The sequence below is a fragment of the Emiliania huxleyi genome (assembly GCF_000372725.1).
Source record: "Emiliania huxleyi CCMP1516 unplaced genomic scaffold EMIHUscaffold_26, whole genome shotgun sequence".
Lineage (NCBI taxonomy): Eukaryota > Haptophyta > Isochrysidales > Noelaerhabdaceae > Emiliania > Emiliania huxleyi.
This window is the reverse complement of record NW_005200088.1, coordinates 21,069-47,043: the sequence shown is the minus strand read 5'-3', so window position 1 is coordinate 47,043 and position 25,975 is coordinate 21,069. Positions and strand designations below refer to the sequence as shown.

Genomic DNA, 25,975 nt, shown 5'->3' with positions numbered 1-25,975 from the left:
CGCGCTCGGCGAACCTCGACAGCCAGCGCTTTCGGTGGCATGCAGCTCTTTGCGACAGAAGCCTGGAGAGCAGCTCCTCTGCTGCTCACACACTCTGCACAGTTGACACAGCCTACTGTGCGGCTGCCACAGCTGTGACAGCGATGGGCTCGCCCTCACTGGCCCTCAGTCACTTGTGCTGCGGCTTGTGTGAGCGACACTGCTCGGCGACTGCCGGCACACTGTGAGACCATGGGTGTGAGGTTAAACCACGCTACCAGCGCTTGGTCACATCGGCTCCGAGGTCAGATCCATCTACTCTGTTGATGACAAGACTTGTCTACCGGCTGGAGCCGAGCAGGAGGGCCCGGCGCACAACCCCTTGGTCAACTGACAACTCCGACCCTCCAGCTCCACACCCCGTGGGTTGTTGAGGGGGTTCTTTGTTTCAGGGGGGGCAGGGTGGTGGGCAGCACGCTTTCAAACACAACGTAAACCCGCTCTCAACCACCGCCGCGGTGCGACTGTACTCAACCATTCTGGCATTCATTCGCCTCCGCACACGGCCCCTGTTGCCGCCTGACCCTGCCGATTGCCCCACAGGCGTGCGAGGGCCGCAAAAGCGAAAGGCTCCTCGCAGCGGTCCTCGACGCGCCGGCTGCATTCTCGACTCTCAACATGCCTGGTACGGGGGATGCGCAAACAGAGATGTCCCCTGGCGGTCTGCCCCTTCCCTCTCCGCCCCAACGCCGCCGCGGCGCTCGACCAATCAGTCGATCGGCTGCTGGGAGGCCTCGGTGAACGGCGGACGCACGCTGCCTTCCGCCCCGCTCTGCTTGAGCGTCGCCGCGATATCGAATGGGCGCAGCGTGCAGGACGTCTTGCCCTCCTTGGCCGCAGCGGCAAAGATCAGCTCGAGGCCGGCGGAGTCGAACGCGACGTGGCGCGTGCCGTTGACGTGGTATTGGACCTTGTCCACGCTCAGCTCGAGTGAGCTCTTGAACTCCTGCTGGATCGCCTCGAAGCTCACACCCTTCGCAACGACTGCGGCGAAGCACCCTGGGATCGTCGGGTGCTCGAGGTAGACGACGTCGATGGGAGCCTTGCGGTCTTCCACCATGCTGTTGAACGCCTGCCACACGGCCGAGGCGTCGGGCTCGAGCTGCATCGAGAGAAGCTTCGCGTCCAGCCATGCAAGGCAGTCCGCAGCGGAGGATCCACCGCGGTGCATCTCCAGCGACTGGTCTTCAAACGCCTTGCACTGAGCGAGCATACCGTCCACTGCGTCAATGCCGCCAGCCGTCGCCGTCGCCTCCGCGAGAATCTGCGCGAATCCGGGGATCGCGGCGGCGGCCGCCGCCCTGTGACTGCGCACCGCATCGACTCTGATTTGAGCGCTCGCTCCGGCCGCCGCCGCTGCTGCCGCCGCTGCCGCCGCCGGACCGGACACGACCTTGAGGTTTTCTGGCCAAACGCTGACGTCGCCACCGCCATCAATCGAAACGCTGACGAGTCCGTGACTCTGAATCTCCGTCACCGTTCCGCGCTTGCCTGTGATGTCGAGACCAGCGTTCTCCACGGCCATAAGCTCGACGGCTTGGCCAACTTGGATCTCCATCACGTGAGTTGTTGTTGGGCTCTCACACAGGGTTCCGGGGCGCGCCAAGTGGGGATCTAGACGAGGCCCCGGCGGACAGGATTGGAGCCCCTGTGCTGCGTCTGTGGTGATATGTCGGGGACACTTTCTCCTCGCTATTCATGTCAGTCACTCGACTGCGTCGAGGGGGGGGACGTCTGAACCACAGCGTGTCCCGACTCGACCGCCGGCGTCCCGGTCCGGGGGGGGGAGGGAGCCGGTATCGACGAAAGGGACCGCTAGCAGGAGACGGTGCCAAGCCCTACAGGTAGTGAACGATCGTCTACACACATCAACTGCACATGCGCGCACTTCCAGTAGCGGCGCAACACGACGCCGAGCAACCGACGTCGGCACATACAGCTATATCATACTGACTAACAGCCAACTACTCAAGTATTGAGATTAAACACGGCCATGCTCATACACCATTTTGGACAGATCTTATGTGGCGAGCACAATCGTCGCGCTCTAACGTAGCAAGGGTGGCTAAAGTCCTCGCCGGGCGGCTCGAAGGGCATCTTCGTGTGCAGCACACGCGCCCGAGCCTGCCTCCGTGGTAGGGGGCGGGGGAGTTGGCTCTCGGCGGTGACGGCGCAGGGTGGCATTGTGCTGCAGGCTGAGTTGCCACGCAATTGCGAAGTATTCAGTGTTGTCACGCACGATTGCCACGTGCACCTTCGGAGGGCCTTCCTCAAACGTGTTGATGCTCCCTTGCACGCGTGCGAGCACGTCGCGCACGTCGAGGATGTCGTCCTCCACACAGGCATCAGGTTGGGCGTCGCTCGCCATCCAGGGGTGAGACGAAGACACGCTCTCGTCCACAACAGCTGTCTGCAGGTTAAGCATGTCCTCTTCTGACAGGCCCTGCGAGACGGAGTCGAGGTACTACCCGACCGATCCACTCGATAGCGGCACTGTCGTCGATCGCGACGCTATCTTCCTCTGGGAGCAGCAGCTTCGTCAGCGATTTTTGAAAGCGATGCAGGAGGTGCTGGCGACACAGCAACACTTCCGCCACAAGGATATCACGGTGCCGAAGGGGAAAGTGATCGATGCTCTCGCAATGTGGGACCAGACCGCTCGCGCCGGACTCCAACTCCCCTTGCCTGCGACGTGGACGAGGGCGCGTGCCAGAGCGTATCGAAACAGCGGGAATTGCCGCAAGGCACTGCGCCAAGAGCTGCCGGAAGAGCTGCCGCAGAAGCTGGTGGCCATCGGCATTCGACCTACCTTTGTAGCGACGCAACCGGATGACCGTGCGTACTACTCCATGATGAGGTGCTTCGGCATCGAGCCGCCCAGCCGCATTCAAGTCGTGCACCAGGTGAACCATCACTCGGACGCCTCCGCGTGCCCGACGAAGTACTTCGACCTGATTCCATGCCAGGTGGCGCTTCGTGCGCGTGACGCCAATGGCGGCGGCTTTGTCTTTGACTGCAGTGCGCACACGCGCACCTGCCTTCTCGGGAATATCATTGCGTACACGCCATATGCGTTCGACATCAACAACTTCGTCTACGCGCACCTGAACAACCTGGCGCAGGAGGCTCCCGATGTAAAGCCGTTTGAGGAGATGTCGCCGCATGAGTGGGCATCCGCTCTCGAGGACACTGTCAAGCAGTTCGTGTACCGGATCGTTAAGTACCGCGACAAAGGCTTCCGCAGGCACGCTGCGCAGCAGCAGGCGCAGCTGGCGGTGCATCCGAACATGCTGCTGACCAACAACAAAAGTTTCGACATGCCTTACTAGATCACCCAGTTGAGTACAAGGATTAGCCCCACCGACGGCCGCTGATCTGCCGCATGTTGTTAGTAGCTGAGGACTTGTTGAGTAGCGCGTCTCTGAAGATGTTCATATTGGAACAGTGTGCATACTTCCGTGTCAGTAGATGTGCGTGGTGACTCGGTTTCCTTGACAAACATTCTTCACTGAAAAGTGTTTTTCTTTCAAAGCCAGTGCGCGCGAGTCCCGTGCCCCGTGTCGTGCAGAACGCCCGTCGTCAAATTCTTATTCGACGCGAGACGCGAGCCGCCGGCGCCGACTCGATCGCTCGCGTTTGGTGACCTGCTTTGCCAAACGCACCATCTTTGACAATCACGACGGCAGCTGTTGTGTCTCAGAGATTGACAGCTGCCGTCGTGGTTGCACTCGCTCGTAGCCCACCTGGCTCGCAGCCGGTCCGCTTGACGCGAATCGCCACGAACGTCGACTTCGAGGTGCTGCCTAGAGCTATGCGCTGTAGTTGCAGCGCCGCGCGTACCTCTCAGCACCGCGCCAAAGCAGCACACCATCCTCCGCTGGTAGCGTGCGCGTGGATTGCACAGGCGCACAGCTCTCTCTCAGCCATCGCGAAACGCTGTGCTTTGACGTTTGAGGTCAGCAAAACGCCACCGAGCGCGGTGCCGAGCCGTGCTGCTGCTGCCCGCTAGCAGACAGTGCATCAGCGGGGCTGTGGCCTCATTTTGCCAGATTTTAGCGATAGTGCTCGCATATAGTATATGCGAGCACCTATCTCGCTACCGTTGCGGATTGAGGTCCCGCGCACCTGTTTTTCGGAACCACCACAGCTAGCTGTGGTGGTGGGAGTGGTAGAGGATGTGATAGAGGATTAGAAGTGTGATGTTACAATGATTGACACATGAATATCAAACATACTAGCAAGCTAACAAGGAAGCTAGCGACTGTGTGATAAGCCGACTAAGCATATGATATTGAAAATTTCAAATTTATTTTTTAAATGAAAATCATTTGAATGAAACATGGTACATTGGATTGTTGATCTTCTTCTTTATACTTTCATTCAATTTACTTTAGTTCAGGTTCTCTATTAGCGCGCCTACCGCCCTGGGTGGGTGGTGGGCAATTCAGGAAATGATGTCATGGGGGAGTGGCGGCACCTCACTCAGCTTTTGGTCGCCAGTTCGAATCTGCTCAGAGGAGTCGTCACGAGAGGGTAGCAGAGAGGGTAGCAGAGAGGGTAGCAGAGAGGGTAGCAGAGAGGGTAGCAGAGAGGGTAGCAGAGAGGGTAGCAGAGAGGGTAGCAGAGAGGGTAGCAGAGAGGGTAGCAGAGAGGGTAGCAGAGAGGGTAGCAGAGAGGGTAGCAGAGAGGGTAGCAGAGAGGGTAGCAGAGAGGGTAGCAGAGAGGGTAGCAGAGAGGGTAGCAGAGAGGGTAGCAGAGAGGGTAGCAGAGAGGGTAGCAGAGAGGGTAGCAGAGAGGGTAGCAGAGAGGGTAGCAGAGAGGGTAGCAGAGAGGGTAGCAGAGAGGGTAGCAGAGAGGGTAGCAGAGAGGGTAGCAGAGAGGGTAGCAGAGAGGGTAGCAGAGAGGGTAGCAGAGAGGGTAGCAGAGAGGGTAGCAGAGAGGGTAGCAGAGAGGGTAGCAGAGAGGGTAGCAGAGAGGGTAGCAGAGAGGGTAGCAGAGAGGGTAGCAGAGAGGGTAGCAGAGAGGGTAGCAGAGAGGGTAGCAGAGAGGGTAGCAGAGAGGGTCGGGGGGGTTTCTCTTCTTATCCGTTACCATGTAGAGCAAGGCCGAGGGCGGGCCCTTTCGGGCTCGGGCCGCCCTCTCGCCCGCACCTCTGCGGGGCTTGCACGGATGCTTCTCGTGCTACGAGTCGCGGTGGAGCTGCTGCAACAGCTCCGACGCCACTCGAACCTACGTCTCCGACGCGAGCGCGTGCCGTCATTGCATGCCGGTGTTCCGCAAGCAGAGGGACGCGGAAGTCTGCGCCGCGGCCAAGGAGCAAAAGCTGAGGCAGTGCAGGCTGACGACCATGATTAAACCTGATGTGTAGCTGTTAATCAGAATACAGACAGAAAGAAGGAAAGCAAAGGACGCTGAGTCCGACGACACACAGGTGCGGACTGGGAGCGCGTGCTACAGCTCGTAGCTCCTCCAAGAATTTAAACAAACTCCAAGATGCAAGAAAGCGCAAAACAACAACAACGAAACGTCACGCTCGTTCACCGCCGGGGCGGGCGCCTGGCGGCGCCGCTGCGCACACCTCTCGGACGCGCTATAGTGCGGAACAACTTCTTGTGATGAGGTGCTACGCGACTGCGTTGGCTCTCGCCGCGGTCGCGACTGTCACCCACGGCCACCCAACGCAGGCTGCTGGCACAGCGGGCACCGCCGAGAGCGAGCGGCCGACCGCACGCGGCACGGAGTTTGCCACACTGCTCGGAGGTAGCAGTCCCGACGACAGCTACGGGCCTCCCATCGGGCACCCCGGCCCAAACGGCTCCAACGGCACGCTGTACTGCCCCGACGGGCAGCGCGGCGACATCAACGAGGAGCATGGCGACGTGACGTTCGAGAACGGGGGGTGGACGTTCCGCGGCGACGCGCGCGTGTCGTCCAAGGCGTCGTGGAATCTGTTGGGCGGGTACATTGCGTTTGACATGGACGTTACTGGCGTGGCGCCGGAGGTGAACACTAACCTGTACACGAGCAGCACGAGCCAGCCCAACTGCGGCGAAAGGTGCTATTGCGACATCCAAAAGTCGCCGTCCGGCAAGCCCAGCTGCATGGAGATGGACTTTGTCGAGAACAACGGCCGGTGCGCCATGGCCACTACCATCCACACCTTCGCCACTGACGGCACGCCAAATAACCCCAACTGCGACCGATGGGGCTGCAGCAGCGGACTGGGCCTGCCCAGCAATGGTAAGTTCCACGTCCACGCCGCCCTTGACTTGGATGGCACCCTGCTGCTGACTCTGGACGGCCAGGTCAACAACAACTGGAACGTGGCGCCGTCCCAGCAATCCAACACGGTGGTGGTAAAGACAATGGGGTCAATTGGTGCCGCCATCGTGTCGTCGCAGTGGTTTGGTTGGGCGCCGGCGGAGGGGCAGTGCCCGTCTGGTGACAAGAGCGGGCTGGCTGCCTCTGTGTTCCGCGTATCCAACGTGAGGGTGCAAGGGACGGTGATGCAAGGGCCGGAGCCGTCCAAGTGTTAGAAGGCGCACGCGCAAAACCCGCGGCGTTACATAGCTTGTGCAGTACTCAGTACTTCCATGATCCGGAAAACTAAAAATCGCACTGTCCGCAGAGAAATTCTTTCTCGCTCTGCCATTTCTCGAGAGTTTTATTTTTAGTTTGTTGGTTAATCCTAAAATTCTTTTTCCGCATAAAATTCTTTTTCCTCAGTGCGCGCCAGTTCCATGCGTAGTTTGAGAGAGGGTCTTTTTGTATTCTTTTCACCGAGCGCAAATTCTTTTTCCTGCCCGGCCCAAAAATAAAATTCTTTTTCCGGCAAAGGTCGGGTAGTATATATGCCCATACTGTGACCTCAGAGCATATGCTACCCAGGTCTCATATGCGCGCCCTAGTCACTCCTGAGGGCATTTCGCCTGTGATTCTCGTGCCAGCCAGCAGCCCGCTGCTGCACTACTCGGGTCGGTTCGTCGGCCACGGCTCTGCGAGGCGCTTTGATTGGCCCGGCGTGAGCATTTTATTCCGATCGAGCACGACATCTGCGTCCATCCTGCTCAACGAGACTCGGACCAACCGCTACGCGGTGCTCCTCAGCGGGCCCGACAACTTGACGAGGCACCGCCGCCACTGCACAACACGTCACCCGGACGGCGCTCGACTCGAAACAGTGTTTCCGAGTGCCATAGCGGCGCGACCGGTGACAGGCATCCGCAACGCAGGTACCGCCGCCACCGCGAGATCCTCACCAGCGCTGGCCGTAAGACTGCATGGGGCCACTACGGCTCGTACGAGCTCTTCTCCGGTCTGTCCGCCGAGCCGCGAGGCGTGATGGTCCTCAAGCTGACCGAGGCGCGGATCCTCTCCCTCCCATCCCGGAGTTCAGCCGTGACCCCGACTCCCTCCCTCGCCGCACACACACGCACAGGCGTGTGGCGCAAGGCCGCCCTGCGACTGGTGCCCCAGCTTCGGAGCCGCCATCTTTGGCGGCCTCATCTTCGACGAGGTGAGGCTGAGCCGGCTTGTCTGTTTTTTCTCTGAGCACCCCGGCCCTCTCCTGCCCACCGACCCGCCTCTCACACACCGCGGCCTCTCTCCCTCTCGCAGGGCTCCGACCTCTCCGAGGCCGCGCTGCCCTGGCGCGAGGGGCGGCGGTGCACCTTCCACGCGGCCGAGCGGCGCCCTCGCACATCGGACTACCTCGCAAAAAAGAAAAACGACGGGGGTAGGCTCGCCTTCTACGGCGACAGCATCACTGTCGGCTGGGGCGCCGGTCGAGCAGATCGACCCCAACCGCGAGCACCGATGAGACAGATCGACCCACCGCGCTGCCTTCACCTCGCCGCCGCCGCCGCCCGGCCACCTTCTTTGATCGGCCTGTCCGAAGGCGCCCCTGCCGCGACCCGCAGGCGTTAGAGGCGGGGGCGACGACCGCGCGTGCGACGACGGGGAGGACCACAGCGCCGCTTGGGGGGTGGTGCTCTCGCGCATGTGCCACGCCGTAGATGCCGAGCGTGTGTCGGGGTGCAGGCGCAGCACGCGCTCTCGGGTGATCTCGGGTGGTCTCGAGTGATCTCGCGGAAGGCCACACGGTCCCCCCCCGGTAGGCGCAACACGCGCGTCCCACTGCACACTGAGCCCTGGTCCGACAGCTTGGCAGCAGCGCCTGACAGTGCCCGACAGCTCTGGCAGCACCCGACAGCTGGTCTGACAGAGGCACCCGACAGAGTCTGACAGTGCCTGACAGTCTGAAGATCACCCGCCAGTCCGACAGCCAGGGCGCAGGCTGCACCCTCGCCCTCGCTGACCCACTCACCGCCGTCCATTTCGAGGGTTTCCAGCCCTTGTGCTCTCGCCCCTCTGCTCTCTCAGGCTCGAGGCCGAGTTCCACTCGGTCGCCTGGAGCGGCATCGGCGTCCTGCTCAACGACGCGGCAGACTCGCCTCAGAACCGCACGATGCCGCAGATGGCGCGGTACCGTCGCCGAGATACGCTGTTGAGACACGCGCCAGATTCGCCGAGAACTGCCCTGAGCTGAGATGCGCCGAGATTCGACGAGCTGGCGCGGTCCGTCGTGCTCTCAGAGAGACGAAACCCATCGCCAGCTGCTCCGTCGGAGGAGGGGCAGGGAGGTCCCTTGCTGGCCAGGCGACAGGCGCTCCATATCCGGAGACCGAGACGGGATCTCACACCGTGACCGCCCCTCCCCGCCCAGGTCCCTCCTCGGCGGCGTCCCCGGCGCGGGCGACGTCCTCCCCGCCTCGTGGCGCCCCTCGGCTCTGCTGGTCCACCTCGGGACAAACGACTTCACGCCGGGCACGCGCGACGCGAGTCCGCCTCCACACACGCTCTGGCTCGCGGCCGTGACTGGTTGGCAAGCCGACGTCCATAGGCCACGAGATGAGCGTCGCCAGCTTTGCGGCCGCCTACGTCGAGCTGCTTCTCAACCTCACGGCGGAGGTACGTTGGCCGGGATGCACGGCTGTAGCCCGGATGCAGCGGAGAGTCTGGGGTGGGGCTGCTGCACACGCAACCCGCCTTCGGCGCCCTCGACGCCACGTCCCTGACACGTCTACGACGTGTCCCCGACAGGCGGACTCGAGGCGGCCCGCCTCCAAGGACCGCCCTCACCGCTCGCCCTTGCGCACCGGGCCTCTGAACTCAGTGGTACTACAGTGGTACTACGTGCCGTCCCCTCGCCCGTCACCCTCAGGTCTCCCCGGCCCCCGTGACCGCGGCCGAGCCGCCGCCCGTGTTTGCTGCCTGCGGCCCGATGGGCACTCGCGGCGACCACCGCGGCGAGTATTTCCCTTGCTCCGACATCTGGCGCGCTGCCACCGCCGCCACCCTCGCCACCCCAGCCCTTGCCACCGCTGCCCTCACCCCCCCCTCCTCCATCGACGCCACTTCGTCGCACCCGCGTCGCCGTTCTGGCCCTCGTCACCTGCCCGTGCCTCCTCCTCCGTCAGGGACGCCCTCGCCGCTCTCGGTGCGCAGCGCGCGCTCCGCATCCACCCGCTCGACTTTCAGCGCCTGTACGAGGCGCACGTCCCCCCCCCCCCCCCACACACGTGTCGAGACGCTCTTGTGCTTCGCATCCTCTCCACTCGCAGTCGCCGTACCTCCAGCTTCATTCTACAACCGTGACACGTCCGCGCACGCAGGTCGACGCGAACGTCGGCGGGTGCAACCACCCGTCCGTGCAGGGCCAGCAGAGGATGGCCGAGATCGCGAGGCCGGTGGTTGAGCGGGTGCTGGGCTGGTCCGAGTCCATTACGTAGGCTCCTTTGACTGGAACACTCTCACGAAAGAAACAAGTGTTCTCACATACTTTGTTTGAGTTCCCTTCTTGGACTTGATTCCTTGTTTCTCTGCTCTTCGTCTTCCCACACCTTGTCCCCGGTCCGCCCGCGTCCGCGGGGACCCGGGCCGCGGCGACGGAGTGGGGGTTGCCGTTGCTGTCCATGTCAAACAGTCACAGCAAGGACCGTTCAACGCGCAGGGGGGGCAGCAAACGCTCCAGACCTAATCGGAGTAAGGAGTCGTAACGCCGAGTTTCGACCGACGCAACTCTTGACAACACAAACGCGATCGATCGCCACGACCTTCCTTCCCGACTCTATCTGCACGCTGCGACTGCGCCGCGTCCCGGAAGGATGCTGCCCACCCTCGCGCTGCGCCGGCGCCGTACAATGCCACCGCGGCTGGAGCGCCCCAGCTCTACTTGCGGTCTTCGCCTCCGGCACGGAAAAACAAAACATCTCGTCCCCACGCAGGCCTACACCCGGTCGACACAGACGCTCGCCGCTGATGCTCGCTGCCCAAGCCCACAAGCCGATCCTGCGCACGATGACGGACGCGCCACCGCACACGCTGCGCGCGGCGCCGGTCCACTCGCCACACTTCCCGAAGCCGCTCTTCTTCGAGACGCGCCGCGACCACTTCAACATCACCGATACGACGAAGTGGCAGCAGGCCTACTACGTCAACGCCACGTTCTGGACGCCCGGGAGCGGCGCGCCCGTCTTCCTCTGCGTGGGCGGAGAGGGTCCTGCTCTCGACGGCTCGGTGGTCGTGTCGAGCGTCCACTGTAACAACGCTGTGGAGTGGCTTTCCGAGACGCGGGCGCTGATGTTCGCCGTCGAGCACCGCTACTATGGCTGCCACAATATGTCCGCTTGCCCGTACTCGCCGTCGGACGAGAAGCCGCTGCGCTGGCTCTCTTCGCGGCAGGCGCTCGCCGACCTCGCAACCTTCCAGCGGCACGCGACCTCCGCTTTCGGGATCAGCGCCGCCAGCAAGTGGGTCACTTTCGGGGGGTCGTACCCCGGCATGCTCGCCTCGTTTGCGCGGATCAAGCAGCCGCCTCTTCATTACTCATCTACCAGGAACAACGATGGTTTTGATCACGGTTGTGACTGTTGCTGCTAGGTACCCGCGCCTCTTCTTCGCCTCCGCTTCCTCCTCGGCGCCGGTGCAGGCGCGGGCTCTACATGAGCCGATTACACAGCAGAACAGCAACAAGAAAAAAGAGCCCCTACACAAGACTCAGGGCCCCTACATCCTGCTGCAGGCCAAGCTCGACATGACCGAGTACAACGACCTCGTCGCAGACGCGTATGCGCTGCCGTCCGTCGGAGGCCTTCCCCCCCGGCCTGTAACACAATGGAACACAACATGAGGCACATCACAGCTCAGTGTCTTGCCTGCCAACCGCGCTGCGCTCTCTTGTCCCGCCGCCTCTTGCGCTCACTCTGGCGCGCTCCTGGCAGGCTCCACGTAACAATTCTAATAACATAAACAGCTCCTGGTCATGCGACATAAGGAGTACAACATAACATGAATAGCTCCCGGCGCAGGCTAACCCTAACCCTAACCCTAACCCTAACCCTAACATAACATGAATAGCTCCCGGCGCAGGCTCCCCCGCCTGCAAGGCTGCGATCGCACGAGGCCACGCCGAGGTCGGGCGGCGCTTCTCCTCCGCCTCCGGGCGCGCCTCGTCGTAGCAGTAGCCTCGTCGTAGCAGCAGCCGACTCACTCGCTTGGTGGTGGCGGTGGCCCTGGTGGTGACGAGACTGGCGACACTGCAAGGTTGACTTACACTGCAAGCCTTACCGCGCCTGACCTCACACTGCAAGGCGCGCCTCCCTCGTCGCCCTCTTCTCGGAGCTGCGCGGCCGGCAGCCCTCCTGGCTCGAGAGCGAGCCAGGGCCAGCGCCGCTCTCACCCGTGGACGGACTCACCGCCCACTCCTCGCCACTCCAGGCTCGAGAGCGAGGCGAACCAACTCCGCTTCTCCGGCGGTGGCGTCGCCCCCTTCCCCGCCCAGTCCAACGACCCGGCGCGGCTGCTTAGGAGTAGCACCATTCTCCTCCTCCCCGTTTGCCGGTGTGACTCTGTTGGTGCATCGCCGGTCCGCAGGCGTGTCTTTCTTACGGCTGCTCCATCGGAAGGGTCTGTGACGTCGTCACGAGCGGCGAGAACCGCTCCTCCCTCGAGCGCCTCGCGGGCCTCGCAAACGGCTTCTACTCCGCCGCAGAGGAGGAGGAGGCGGCGCCCGAGGCGGCGGGCGAGGCCGCCCAAGGCGGAGAGGCGCGGGCGCAGCGGCGGCGGGCGGCGGAGGCGGCGGCGGCGGAGGCGGAGGCGGAGGCGGCGGCGGAGGCGGCGGAGGCGATTGCGGTCGCTCCCGTGGTGGATCCGGAGCAGTGCGTCAAGGAAAAGTGCGCGGGCCAGGTCGCGCTGCTGCCCGAGGATTGCCTCCTCCCCCCTACCAGTCCCTTCACCCCTCCGGGTTTGCGCGGGCCAGGTGGCGCGCTGCGAGAAGGACGCACAGTGCGCTTCCGTCCTCGCTTGCGCCTTCAAGTGCGGCGGTGACGAGCCTTGCGTCAGGAGCTGCGTCGCGGCCGGGGGTTTGCCCGACGGCGCGGGAGACTGTGATGGTCATTGGGCCACAGCGTGTTACTCTTCTGGTGTCGGTGCATAAGGCTTGCCCGACGGCGCCGAGGTCGCCGCGTATCAGTGCGCGAAGGCAAACGGGTGCTTGTCTGTTGACGATGCGGCGGCGGCGGAGGCGGCGGAGACGCCGGAGCGCAGCTTGCACGAGTCTCTCGACTACTGGGGCTGCCAGACGTGCAGCGAGTTCGGCTGTGAACAGGAGAGGTGTGAACAGAAGAGCTGTGAGTAGGCTACCAGACGTGCAGCGAGTTCGGTTTTTACCAGACGTGCGAGAAGGGCTCGCGCTGCTTCTTCACGCAGGGCCTCGACCTCCTGCCGACGCAGGACGCGTTTTGCGCCGAGTACGCCATCTCGCAGCCGCAGATCGCGCGGCGCATCGCCGAGACGAACGCCTTTTACGGCGGCAGCCGGCCCGACCTGCCGCCGCACAACGCGACGCGGATCCTGTACGCCAACGGCGACGGCGACGTGTCGCGTGGTCGCGAGGGTTTCTTCTCCTCTCTTGATGTGGCACCGCTGCGCGTTAGGCGACGTGGACCCGTGGCACGGCCTTTCCATCCTCGCGCCCCTCTCGCCGGAGCTGCCCGCGCTGCTCGTCTCGGGCGCCTCCCACCACGCTTGGACGCACCCGTCGCTGCCCACCGACCAGCCGTCGGTGGTTGCAGCGCGCAAGGCGGTCCGGAGGCAGCTGGCGGCTTGGCTCGGCCTCTAGGGCGAGCGAGCGTCGAGCGAGGCAACAGCTCGCTCTCCTTCGCTGCGCGTGTATGTGCGTGGTCAGCCCGCCCTTTTCTACCAGTTTTGGGGGGGCTGCGCTCAAGAAGACGCTTGTGAGATCGATCCCAGGAGACTCTCGGCAAGAAGTCGCTAGAATCCGCTCTGGAAACGAAATCCTTCTCCTAGATCCTTTCAGCTGTGCCGTTACGTACGTGGCTGGGTTCACAGCGATTGTAGGTAAATTGAGGGACCAAATCACGGTCGCGGCCTTCCGACTCGCGCCTTCGCCTCACTGGCACTATTGTAGCCCTGGCCGGTGCGCGTGCGGAGTTGAAGTTCCGGAGTGAAAATTCAAACGCGTTCTCTCACGGTGACCAAAAAATGTCCACCTCAGAGGCACCTCCGGAGGCAGGCCGCCGCACGCCGGCGACACAGCTCCAGCTGTCGAGCTGACCCGCAGCTCCTCTCAGAGCGGGAACTGTGACGAAAGTTGACTGAGGCGGTTGTCAGGAATCATCATACGGATCACATGGTGGCTCTCTCATGACAGGAGACCGCCCGACCACTCCTGGGTGGCACTGCCACCGGTGTCGCTCGACGTCCTGTCGACAGCGTGCCGACAGCGACACAGACCATGTGGGACGCGCCGAGTATCGACCTCTACTGCTTACCCAGCCTTCGAGTGTATCCTGGCTGTGGTCCCACACCCACTGGTGTCCATCTCAGAGACCGCAGTGGAGGTCATGAGGGTCGATGGGAGAGCCAACCCCACAATGCCTAAAAACCCAGCCCAGTAGGTCGTAGCGGTTAGGCGCGCGCCAGCCCCTTGGAGTGTGAAAGGCTTCGTAGCCCTCCGGTCTACTATGAAGATCCGCAGGACTGGAGCGAAAAAAAAGCAAGCGAGTGGGCGCGCGCCGTATATACCGCCTCGTCGTAAAGCCGTATATAGAGTAGACGACCACACCCACAAAGAACCCTGCACAAAGATCGCAAAGGGCGGGGGCCTGTTCCTTTTTACCCATCTCACAGTAGAGAGGTGTCCGTTTTTATTTATTTATTTAGAGAGACGCTAGGGCCGTGTCCCGTAATTGTGATCTCTCGGTCTGTGGGGGGCCGAGCCGCCTCGGGGTGGCGCGGGCGGGCGGGCGTTTTGAAAAACAGAAAACAGAAAACAACAGGGGGCCCGGGGGGCCGCCCCCCCCACTGGGAGTAGAAAATACGTGCAAGGGCGCCAAGGAAGGAGGCCTGGACGCTGGAGGCGGCGCGGGGAAGCAGCATCAGGTGAGAGCAGGAAGGATGGCGCTTAGGGTCGGCTTTGAACAAGGGTTTCCAGGTTTTAGATCAGTATTGGTGTCGGCACACATCCCCACATATGAGGTCAGCGGCGCGCAGTGCCTCTCTCGCAGGCTGGTTTTGGCTGTTTTCGAGCTTGTTTTTGTTTTCAGACTAGGGGGGCCGACCCCCTCAGTGCTCAGAGGCGGCGGGCGGGCGCCGCGTTGCCGTTGTTGTCCTATGCGCGGGGCTTCCCGCGGGGACCGAAGACGTAACAGCAGCAGTACTCATAATACACGTGCATCGTGAGACGTGAGTACACAACTCATGAGTACCACCGCAGTGAGTATTCATACTCACGAGTACGTCTGGCGCATGCGTGAGTACCTGTACTTATGTTCAAATCCATGAATACTACTCATGTGGGTCACGTCCCAAAACGCGCTACCTGTCAGACTCGCACTCGGGCAAAAGAATTTTTTTGCGCGGTGTTTTTACGGAGGAAGAAAGACACCCGGGCGGAGCGCTAGGCGCTCAAAAAAAGAAAACATTAGAGTCAGGAACCCTGACGCTCCGAAAGAAATCTTCGGAAAAGAAATACGGGCTGCGCTTGCCCGCGCCATGGTGGTGGCAGCTTGATTTGAAGAAAACGCTCGGCAGAAAGAAAAGGGCGCGGGTTAGGGTGGGCGACGGCTAGCACCACACTCCTCTCCTTAAAATCCCTGTGTGGTGGCGGCGTGCCGTCCTCCCATCCCTCCCTTGGGTTGTCTGTTTTCTTTCTTTCTTTCTTTCCTCCTCCGGGAATGTAAGAGCTAAATCACTGACGGAGAGAGACTGAAAAAGAAAGCGAATTCCCGCCGGCGCAAGAGCCCTGCCTGGAGCAAGTCCTCCGAAAATACGTGGGGCCCGCGCCATTGCCCGACAAACACATGGACTTTTATACTGTATGTACTGAGAGAGAGACTGAAAAAGAAAGCGTGCTGAGGCTTGCCCGCCCCACACACCGATGGCCTCCCACCGCATCGGCGCCCGCCTGTCTGGCCTCTCGCCTGAGCAGCTCGTCGCCTTCATCGACGAGCAGGCGCCCCTCTGGAGCGCCGCCGCAATGCGCGTGGCGGAGGAGCACGCCGCACGGCTCGTGGAGCAGCCCGAGTGGGTGCTCTCCGAGGTCCTCCTCTCGCCGGACCTCGCCCCGCACATCCTCGCCCAGCTGCCGACCACGGCGCACGCCGTCAAGGGGACGTGCCGCGCGTGGCGCCGCGGCTGGAAGGAGACGCTGAAGAAGCGCGAGAGGCCGCGCATGCTCGTGTTCGGCGGCCAAGACAGCGAGGGTAGGACTGTCAACTCGATGGAGCGGTACGACCCGTCAACGAATGAGTCGGAGGAGGAGGCTGTGGCGCCGATGCCAACGGAACGCGCGAATGTCGGCATGACGGTGCTTGAGGGCAAGCTCTACGCGGTGGGCGGCCTGGACATGGACGACGCAACTTCCAACCTGGTGGAGCGGTACGACTTTGCCACGAAAGCGTGGGAGGAGGTGGCGCCAATGGCGGAGGCGCGGTTTATTCACGCCGTGGTGGTGCTAGACGGCAAGCTGTACGCTGTGGGAGGCTACACCGACGACGACGACCGCCTCAGCTCGGCGGAGCGGTATGATCCCGTGACGAACGTGTGGGAGGCGGTGGCGCCGATGGCGACAGCGCGGCAGGAACACGCCGTGGCGGTGCTCGATGGCAAGCTGTATGCTGTGGGCGGGTACAGCGGCGGCGTCGGCCGCCTCAGCTCGGTCGAGCGGTACGATCCGACAGCGAACGCGTGGGAGGAGGTGGCGCCGATGATGGCGGCTCGGGACGATCTCGCCGTCGCGGTGCTCGACGGCAAGCTGTATGCGGTGGGAGGCCGCAACTACGACGGCTTCCTCAGCTCGGTGGAGCGGTACGACCCTGCCTTGGATGCGTGGGAGGCGATGGCGCCGATGGCGGTCGAGCGGTCTACTCCCGCCATGGCGGTGCTCGACGGCAAGCTATACGCTGTGGGCGGCTACAACGACGACGACCTCACCTCGGTGGAGCGGTACGACCCGTCAGCGAACACTTGGGAGGCGGTGGCGCCGCTGACGACGGCGCGGGCCTATCCCGTAGCTGTCTTGATGTAGACGGGTGTTTCGGGCTCGCACACAACACCGTACACCGACGAGTTGGAATTACAGTTGAATATTATGATACTCTTATGTGGAAACGCGGGAGACTAGTTGCAAAAAGTTTGCGTGCAAACCCCGCCAAAAAATGTAACGAGGCGCTTTGCCGCATAGACCATAGTCCATTCCATACTGGGACGTACGAAAGAGGATTAGGAGCACCGGGGGGACCCGAGGGACAATGTGGAAGACGGCTGGTGTGCTAGTCCCGCCCATCGGGAGGACGACCCCGGCTCGTGCTGAGCCCTGGTGTCGAGGTGTCGAGGCCCGGTGTCGAGGGTGTCGAGCTGCTGTCGAGGGATAGAGGTGTCGAGGCCTGTCGAGGCCTGTCGAGGCCTGTCGAGGCCTGTCGAGGCTGAAACCATGCTTGTCCGTGTCGAGGAGTGTCGAGGGGTGTCGAGGGGTGTCGAGGGTGTCGAGGGTGTCGAGGGTGTCGAGGGTGTCGAGAGAGAGAGAGATTTTTAGCAATACCAAACAACTCTAACACTCACACGTAATTTGGGGCCTGGAGCCCTGTTCACGCGCGCGCGAGACGTGCAGACAGGGTTGCCAGGTGTTGTTTGTGTCGAGCGGGTGTCGAGCGGGTGTCGAGTGTTGTCAAGAGGCGTCTGAGGTATCGAGGTGTCCAAGGTGGCAGGTGGATGCAGTTGCAGCCCATCAACATACAACTCTTTTCTCCCAGTAACCTAAAAGGGTGCAACTGAGCTGCAACTTGAGCTAGAACTTGAGAGGCTGCAACTCAGGATGAAAGTACTGCCAGCCAAGTTTGATTGCTGCTGCAACCCTGATTTCTAACTCTGTGACTCCAATGGGTCTACGTCTCTGCTGTGTTAGGATCATCAGAGGTGTCGAGCGGTGTCGAGCGGTGTCGAGCGGTGTGTGTCGAGCGGTGTCGAGCGGTGTCGAGGGGTGTCGAGGGGTGTCGAGGGGTGTCGAGGTGTCGAGTTTGGCACCTTGACACGGACGAGCATGGTTTCAGCCTAGATGGTGTCGAGGGGTGTCGAGGGGTGTCGAGGGGTGTCGAGGGGTGTCGAGTTTGTCGAGTTGGCATGGGTTGTCGAGGTGTCGAGTCGGTGTCGAGGTTTGGTGTCGAGGTGTCGAGGCCAGGGCTCAGGGCTCGTGCCGACCACACCTTGGCCTGTCCGAGGGTTTCCGGCAAACAAAAAGGAAAACAGAGGGTCCCCAGCACTTTGCGTTTCCGGAAATTTCCAGGGAAAACAGAGGGTGTTGTTGAGAAAAAAGGAAAGGAAAACCGACGGGGTGCGAGAGGAAAACCTCGGATACTTACTCGAGTATAGACTAGCCCAAACCACACCCACCCCGGGGGAGGTTACTGGTCGTGCCCACCCCTCGCACGACCCCGGGCGACAGCGGGGGACCCCGCACCACCAAACCCGCCCCACTTACACCGGGCGGAACCGACAACCGCCAATAAATGCTCGCAGTGAAACTCGTGCTCCACCGCCGGTTCGTTCAGGGAGTGAGTATTCTTGATACGACACACATTGCTAGGAAGGCGAAACACAGTCCGACCAACGACTGGGACCCCAACGCGGTATGGGTGGAGCACACACACACACGCGCTCCTGACGCCCCCCCCCCCCCGCCCGGCCTCAACCCCGCCCTTACCCGCGCGCATACAACCGCCAAAAATGGCGGCGAGCTACAGCGACGCCCCTCTCTCCACCATCGACGTCGGCGCCCTCACGGCGTCGCGCTTCCTCCTGCGCGAGCAGCGCCTCTTTCCGTACCGCGACGGCGAGGGCAGAGTCGCTCTGAGCCTCGTGCGCGATTCGCTTGCCCGACTCTCTGAGACTGACTCAGCCGTGCTGGCCGGGTCTGGCACCACGTTCGCCGAGCTGAGCGCAAAGCTGTCCCGGTGGCTGCGACACGCCGAGCGGTGGGCGAGCGCGCAGGCACACAGCACACTTGAAGCCTCCGGCGGACACCGCTCGACCTCCTCGCCTGCCGCATCTGCTGCCGCAGCCTCGACTCCCGCCACATGCTTCGCGGCGGCTGCGGCCGCTGTTCCCGCCGCCAATCCGGCCGCCCTTCTCGCTTCTCCAGACGCTCCTCCCGCCGCTTTGATCGACGACTCCGCCACGGCCGCCCAAACCACCGCCGCCGCCCAAACCACCGCCGCCGACGCCGAGGGAGGGGGCGGGGTGCAGGGCGGCGAGGGCGCTGGCGGCGAGGGCGCTCGCGGCGAGGGCGCTGCCGGCGGTGGCGCTCGCGGCGAGGGCGCTGCCGGCGAGGGCTCGGAAGAGACGTCGGCGAGCGTCCCGGGGCGGCAGAGCAAGTCGCTGCAGTCGCTGCTCCGGCCCGAGACACGCCCGCCGCCGGTAGTGGCCTCTGGCTAGACCGGACCCTGGACACCGGGTCCCCTCTGTGTAGGCCCGAGACTCGCCCGCCGCTGGCAGTGGCCTCTGCCTGGACCGTCCCCTGGACACCGGTCCCCTACCTGTGTGTGTAGGCTCGAGAGGCTGCCGCCGGCCGTGCTCCGAGAGCTGCAGGCGCCAGCGGTGGCCGTGTCGCCGGACGGGGTGAGGGAGATATGGGGAGATATGCGGAGATATGGGGAGATGTGTCGCCGGACGGGGTGGCCGCCGCGCTCGCCTCTTCGTGCAGACACGTCGTGGACGCGTCCAGGACACGCGTCCGCACACCCCGCCCCGGTTAGGTGACGATGAGCTTGTCGCCGCGCGGACACGTCGACGACACGTCGACGACACGCCCACGCACACCCGTAGGTGGCGCTGCACCTCAGCTCGCGCTCCCGGACGGGCTACCGCGGCGTCGACATCAAGCCCGGCCTCCTAGAAGCACAATGCTTAGACGACACGCCTCTCTCTAGTGTGCCGCTGCATTCACTGTGTTCGCCTCCCTCGTCTCCACGCGGTGCTCTGAACACACCGCACAATGCCGTCCTCCCGCCCCGAGGTTGGCGTCTCCTCCACGTAGGCCCGGCCACCGCACTGGATTCGAGACTCTGGAGGGTATGGTACACGTAGGCCGGGCAGCGTGTCGCGCCCCTTCAAGGCGCAGCTGCAGCTCAACGTCGCCGCCAAGGGCGGCGGGGGCGGCGGGGGCGGCGGGGGCGGCGGGGGCGGGGGCGGGGGCGGGAAGCGGAGGGGTTTCCAGCACATCGGCCAGTTTGCCACCAAGATGGAGGCGGCGGTGGCGTACGCGCGGGCGCTCGAGCAGGCACTCTCTCCACCCCATCTCCCGCAGTCCCACCTCCCGCAGTCCCACCTCCCACAGCTCCACCTCCCGCAGAAACGGAAGAAGAGCGCCCCCCCGCCGCACTCTGTCCACCCCACCTCACCCAGAGCTCGAGCAGGCGCGCCGAGGGCGGGCGGCGACGGAGGCGGCGGCCCACAGGGAGGGGGGAGAGGAGGCGGAGGCGAAGGAGGCGGAGGCGGCGGCGGCGGCGGAGGCGGCGAAGGCGGAGGCGGAGGCGGCGGCGGCGAGGGCGGAGGCGCGGCGGGCGCTGCTGCAGACCCCGGTGGTGGAGGAGGCGGAGGGGCTGAAGCTACACCTTAGCGGCCGGTCCGAGACGGCGCTGCTGTGGGCCGGCTGTCGCGAGCCGGCCCGCTCTTCACACGCCGGGCCGTGAACAGGTCCGAGACGGGCTACTTGGGCGTGCGGGTCAATGTGCCGAGGGGCCGGCAGCTCGGCCCCCGCCCCTTCTCTGCGCAGCTGCAGCTCGCGGGCATCTCCCCCAGTGGTGGGGGGGGCACCTCTTTATTAGCCATCGTCCACCTTCGTGTCGCCGCCTGCTCCATAGGCATCTCCCAGTCGGGTACATCTCCCCATATCTCCCCCGTATCTCCCCCACATCTCCCCCTCTCTTCCATAGGCATCTCCCAGTCGGGCATACGCCACCTCGGCACCCACGCCACAGCGGCGGAGGTCACGTCCGCGACACGTCCTCGACATGTCCGAGACATGTCCACAGGCTCGTACGCCACTGCGGCGGAGGCGGCGGTGGCGTACGCGCGCGAGGCGGCCAAGGAGAGGAACCCTAGAAGCACCCCAGCTGGAAGCACCCTAGAAGCTGAGGATTTGGGGTCCATTACTTCGACCCCCCCCCCACCCCACCCTAGAAGCTGAGGACACGTATTCAGCTGCATGCGGCCGCACTCCGCTGTGCTCACGCAAAGACGCAGCCGCGGGCCAAAGACGCACACGCACGGACAGTCGAGATGGGAGAGCTAGCGACGGCAGTCAGAAGGCAGTGATGTACTCACTGTGCTCGTAACCCTCCTATTCACGCGGTGCTCTGAACACACCGCACGATACCGTCCTCCCGCCCCGAGGCTGGCGTATAATGCACGTAGGAGGGGCACACACCGCGAAGCGACGCCGCGGCGGCCGAAGGCGGGAGCGAAGGCGACGGGGCCGCCGCAAACCTTGCCGGAACCTTGTCGGAACTTTCTCGGAACCTTCTTGGAACTTGCCCCACAGGCGCGCCCACAGGCGGGGACGCGGGTGCTGTGTTTGCCGACGGGTCGGTGGCGCCGTCGCGGAAGAAGAAGCGCACGAGGCAGCGGCCGTGGAGCTGCGGCAGCTGCGAGGGCTGCCTGCTGCTGGAGGATTGCGGCACGTGCGCCGGTTGCGTCTTCAACGATCGCGCGGCGCGGGAGGAGGAGGGGCGCTGCCGCTGCGTCGCTTGCGGCGCGACGCGGACGCCGAAGTGGCGGTGGGAGGACGGAGCAGAGGAGCCGCTGTGCAACGCTTGCGGATTGCGGCGGGGCAGGCATGCTCGGCTGCCATCTCGGAGCTGCCTCGCCGCGCCGCTGTCCAGACGGCGCCGCAGAGATGCCTCAAGACGAGAGGCGACGGAGGGAAGCCTCGAGTCGAGAGATGGTGCTAGCGCGCAGCTGCCTTGCCGTCGGCCGTATCTCGGCCGTATCTCGGCTGCACCTCGGCTGCACCTCGACTGCACCTCGGCTGCACCTTGGCTGCACCTTGGCTGGACCTCAGCTGCACTTCGGCTGCACCTCGGCTGCACTTCGGCCGCACCTCGGCTGCACCTCGGCTGCACCTCGGCTGCACCTCGGCTGCATTTCGGCTGCACTTCGGCTGCACCTTGGCTGGACCTCGGCTATGTTTCGGCGGCACCTCGGCTGAACCTCGGCTGCAGGTCGGCTGCAGCTCGGCTGTTTCCCGGCAGGCGGGCTGCGGGCGGCGGCGGCGAGGTCGACTCCTGCCCCGAGGTCGACGCGGCGCTCGGCCCTGCGGCCACGCCCATGCGCGGACAGGGTGGTGGGGAAGAGAGCGTTCGCGGGCAGAGCTCGGGCGACGCCGCGCGCGCCGAGGGCCGCGGCGCCGCAACAGAGGGGGAGGGGGGGCAGGACACGGAGCTGCGACCTAGCGGCGCGGCGAGCGGCGGCGGCGGCGGCGAGGGCGGCGGCGAGGGCGATGACGACGGCCGTGACAACGGCGGCGGCGGCGACGGCGATGACGGCGGCGGCGAGGTCGAGGGAGGCGGCGAGGGCGGCGGCGAGGGCGGCGGCGAGGGCGAGGGTGGCGGCGAGGGCGAGGATGGCGGCGGCGGCGGAGGGGCGGGTGGCGTTCCGCGACGGAAGCGGAAGCTGTGCACAGCACGACACTGCTCGGGCGGCGCGCGCGCAGTTCTGCGTGCGCCACTCCCGCCTCTGGTCGCCGGTGGTGATCGCCGGTGGTGCGCTCGTCGTAGGCGCGTGGGCCGCCGTTGAGTCGCTGCTCAAGGCCCCGCGACACACAACACAACACACAACACACAACACACACGCACACACACACACAGGCACACACACACACACACACACACACACACACACACACAGGCACACACAGGCACACACACACACACACACACACACACACACACACACACACACACACACACACACACACACACACACACACACACACACACACACACACACACACACACACACACACACACACACACACACACACACACGCACAGGCACAGGCACGCACGCACGCACGCACGCACGCACGCACGCACGCACGCACGCACGTTTTCTCCCACTATCTTTCAATGCCGTCGGGCTCCTGTCTTCTAGACGTGTAGCCGCGAGGGACTAGCCTGGCCCTTGCCCCACCACCTTGTGCGGAGAAGTGTGTGCGGAGAAGTGCACCTGGCCTCACATGACCGTACCTCAGGCCCCGCGCGTCGCTGAGGCAGAGGGCGTGACTTTGCAGCTGAGTGCGACGGCGCGGACGGTGCGAACCCCCCCCCCCACCCCACCCCACCACCACCACCACACACACACACCACCCCCATGGCAGATGCGCCACTGCAGCAGCCTCAGCAACCCCCCCTCCCCCCAAACCCCCCGCTCCCCCCTCACTGGCCTCGTCAGCCTCGCCCTAGCACTGGCCCTAGCCGCGCCTCCGCCCCACACCCTAGCCCCGCCTCCGCCCCTCACCCGAGTCGTGCGGAGGGGGTACACGTCCCTGCCACGTCCCCGACACGTCCCCGACACGTCCCCGACACGTCCCTGGCACGTCCCATAGGGCTACCGCGGCGTGGCCGTCTCGTCAGAGAGCCGCAAGCTCCCCTTCGTCGCGTCGTACCAGGTCGTTGTGTCCGCGGGCCGCCTGCTCTCCCTAGGCTTCTCCTGGACCTTTCCCGGACCTTTCCCGTAGGTCGGCTCCAAGCGGACGCACCTTGGTCACTTTGGCACGCCAGTCGAGGCGGCGCTAGCGTACGCGCGCGCGCGTCCCGACGCGGTGGTGAAGCGGGAGGAGGAGGAGGAGAGTCGGGCGGACGCGTCGCAGGCGGAGGCGGACGCAAAGGATTCGGACTCGGACGACGGCGGCTGTTTTGATCAGCCTGTGAACTAGACCTTGTCAGCTCGGCTTAGTGATCGAGCCAGACCTCCCCTGTTGTTGGTTGCGGATTTCTCGTGCCGAGCCGACACCGCGACAGCGACTAGAAGGTAAGGTAATGTAAACTTCTCCGACACCATCTGCAAAAAATGAGCAAACGTCAAACGACTTGGGACTTGAGAAGATGGACTCGACGGAGAGAGCGGTGGGAGAGCGGCGGTACATGAGCTGGAGCGACTAATATTGTAATAACGACGACACAAAGCAAGAGGACTGATACCGCGAGAGACGTATTCCGGATACTAAACCGAGCGAGGGGACGCAGAACCGCACGAACGGCGAAGATAACGAGAATCATAGAGAAGGCGCCCCCGCCACAACAAGGACCGGACATAACGCACGAGGAGCCCGCGGCAGTGAGGGCGGCAGCGGCCAGACACGGAGAGCGGACGCTCAGGGCCGTCCCAGTAGCGACGAGGGTCATGGCGACGCTAATAAAAGAATTACTACCGCAGAACAGCGATGGCAGCGGCGGCGACAACAATGGCGCACAGAGTGGGACGGACGAAGACGAACGAGACGACACGACGAACGTGGTGGGGAGAGTATGCTCGTGGGAGAACTTCAAACGAGCCCTCGCAAAGTACAAGGCCAAGAAGGGAACGGGGAAGGACGGCTTCAACGCATACCTACTGCTGCGTGCGCCAGAGTGGCTGCAACGAGCATGCTGGGAAGCGACGATGCGATGCATCCGAACGGAGGAATACCCGGAGGTGTGGAGGGAATGGATCGCCCTGAGGGAGGGTGTAGAGGATGTAGAGTGTAGAGCGCTGTAGAGCTGTAGAGATGTAGAGCGCTGGAGAGCGCTGTAGAGCGATGTAGAGCTGTAGAGCTCTACATCCGCCGCGTGACGAACTGCCTGCGTTGTAGAGCGATGTAGAGGCGCTCTACAACGTGAAATCTCTACAACAAACTCTACATCATAAGCGGCGAACGAGGCACGGTCGCTCTCCGACATGAGGCGCGTTGCACTTGCCAGTGCTGCCCTGGCCTTCTGTCTGCCCGCCCAATGGGTGGCAGGTGCCTCTGCTGCTATGGCATGCCTCACGGCTGCGACTGGCCGGCGCCTCGACGCGTCAGCTCGGCTCGGCGTAGTGATAGTGGCCAGCGCAACTTGCCTGGACTCAACGCTCAGCCAGGAGCTCCCGCACGCGCTGGCGCGAGGCATGGCGCATGCAACGCTCAACAATGCTCTCTCCTCGCCTCGCGCAAATGCGACCGTCCTCGCAGCCGACAGTCCACCGCCTGCTAAAGAAGCACAGCGACGAATGCGGCACCGGCGACACCTGGCAGGCTGGTCATGACGCAGTTATAGGGTGTTGTGTGCCGTCGGAGTGACTCTCTGTGTGTCAGGGATAGTCAGGGCTGTCCATCAGAGCTCCAGTAAGCTCGGAGACCCCCCATTAGCGCGGCTCGACCTCTTTGAGTCACTGCCTTCCCGGCGGTTTGGCTGTAGAGCCTCTACAACAAACTCTACAGCAAAATCGCGCTCTACATCGCTCTACAACGGAGGCGCTTCGTCCCGCGGCGGATGTAGAGCTCTACAGCTCTACAGCGCTCCAGAGCGCTCTACAGCTCTACAGCTCTACAGCGCTCTACACTCTACATCCTCTATCTACACCCTCCCTCAGGGATCGCCGACCAGGTTCTGCGTGTTCGTGCCGTGCACCGATATGGCGGTCGTGTCCGTGACGTTGGCGCTATTCTTGCCCCACATAGCACACGCACTGCACGGCACTGCTCACGCCGCTGTCACAAGAATTCGATTCGAGTTTTTGCTTTCTTTTTTTCGCGATGTCCACCCCGCCGCGCCGCCCCTCGCGCCGCCTCGCCTCCACTGCCGCCGCCGCTCGCTCGCCCGCCTCGCCGCCGCCGACCCGCCTCCTCGACCTCCCCAGGGAGCTCCTCGAGCGCGTCCTCTCTCGCTGCGACAGCCCCGTCGACATCGCTCGCGTCGCGGCCGTCTCCCATCTCTTTCACGCCTCGCTTGCGGTGGAGGGCATCCGCTTGTGGGCGCAAGAGCGCGGCTTCGAGCTGCCAGTGCAGCCCGAGGGCGAGACCTGCGCCGTGCGGTGGCTGTGCTATTCTGCGCTGCTTCGCGAGTCCAACCCGCCGGCGACGGCGGCGGCAGGCTGCTACTACAGCCTCTTCATTGACGGCGAGGGGCGGCTCTCGTCGTGCGGCTCGGCGCCGGACTACAACCCAATCCCCGGGCTGCCTCGCCACGGCGAGGGCGTGACGCGGCTCAACACACCGACCCGCCTCCCGTCGACGCTGGGTGACGAGCGCGCCGTGAGCGTCTCGGTTGAAGTGGCCACAGCCTCGCCCTCACGCCGATGGCGACGTCGGAGCTGGGGCTGGGGGAGCTTTGGCACGCTG

At 63.7% G+C, this 25,975-nt stretch overlaps 4 protein-coding genes across 4 annotated transcripts; 3 read left to right on the top strand and 1 right to left on the bottom strand.

Annotated features, from left to right (window-relative positions):
* Positions 1-446: 446 nt before the first annotated feature.
* Positions 447-1,618, bottom strand: EMIHUDRAFT_435245 (hypothetical protein). The gene has a single exon (XM_005777432.1). The coding sequence runs from the start codon at positions 1,595-1,597 to the stop codon at positions 749-751; it is 849 nt and encodes a 282-aa protein (XP_005777489.1). The 5' UTR covers positions 1,598-1,618; the 3' UTR covers positions 447-748.
* Positions 1,619-6,914: 5,296 nt separating this feature from the next.
* EMIHUDRAFT_354182 (hypothetical protein) lies at positions 6,915-9,853 on the top strand. Its single transcript, XM_005777431.1, has 12 exons — positions 6,915-7,176; positions 7,281-7,401; positions 7,478-7,555; positions 7,657-7,703; positions 7,779-8,040; positions 8,422-8,523; positions 8,765-8,865; positions 8,942-9,009; positions 9,142-9,168; positions 9,263-9,375; positions 9,519-9,591; positions 9,714-9,853. Coding segments are annotated over exons 5-12 (603 nt in total). The 5' UTR covers positions 6,915-7,176; positions 7,281-7,401; positions 7,478-7,555; positions 7,657-7,703; positions 7,779-8,038; the 3' UTR covers positions 9,831-9,853.
* Positions 9,854-10,343: 490 nt separating this feature from the next.
* EMIHUDRAFT_354180 (hypothetical protein) lies at positions 10,344-12,016 on the top strand (the record flags this gene model as incomplete). The annotated part of the gene is made up of 7 exons (XM_005777430.1): positions 10,344-10,907; positions 10,981-11,029; positions 11,123-11,189; positions 11,470-11,543; positions 11,692-11,757; positions 11,831-11,892; positions 11,974-12,016. Coding segments are annotated over exons 1-7 (907 nt in total), but the record flags the coding sequence as incomplete, so codon positions are not given.
* Positions 12,017-18,342: 6,326 nt separating this feature from the next.
* EMIHUDRAFT_206121 (hypothetical protein) lies at positions 18,343-21,566 on the top strand (the record flags this gene model as incomplete). Its single annotated transcript, XM_005777429.1, has 5 exons — positions 18,343-18,569; positions 19,164-19,233; positions 19,652-19,691; positions 21,170-21,392; positions 21,527-21,566. 5 exons carry the CDS (start codon positions 18,343-18,345, stop codon positions 21,564-21,566), a joined length of 600 nt encoding a protein of 199 aa, XP_005777486.1.
* Between the last annotated feature and the right edge of the window lie 4,409 nt (positions 21,567-25,975).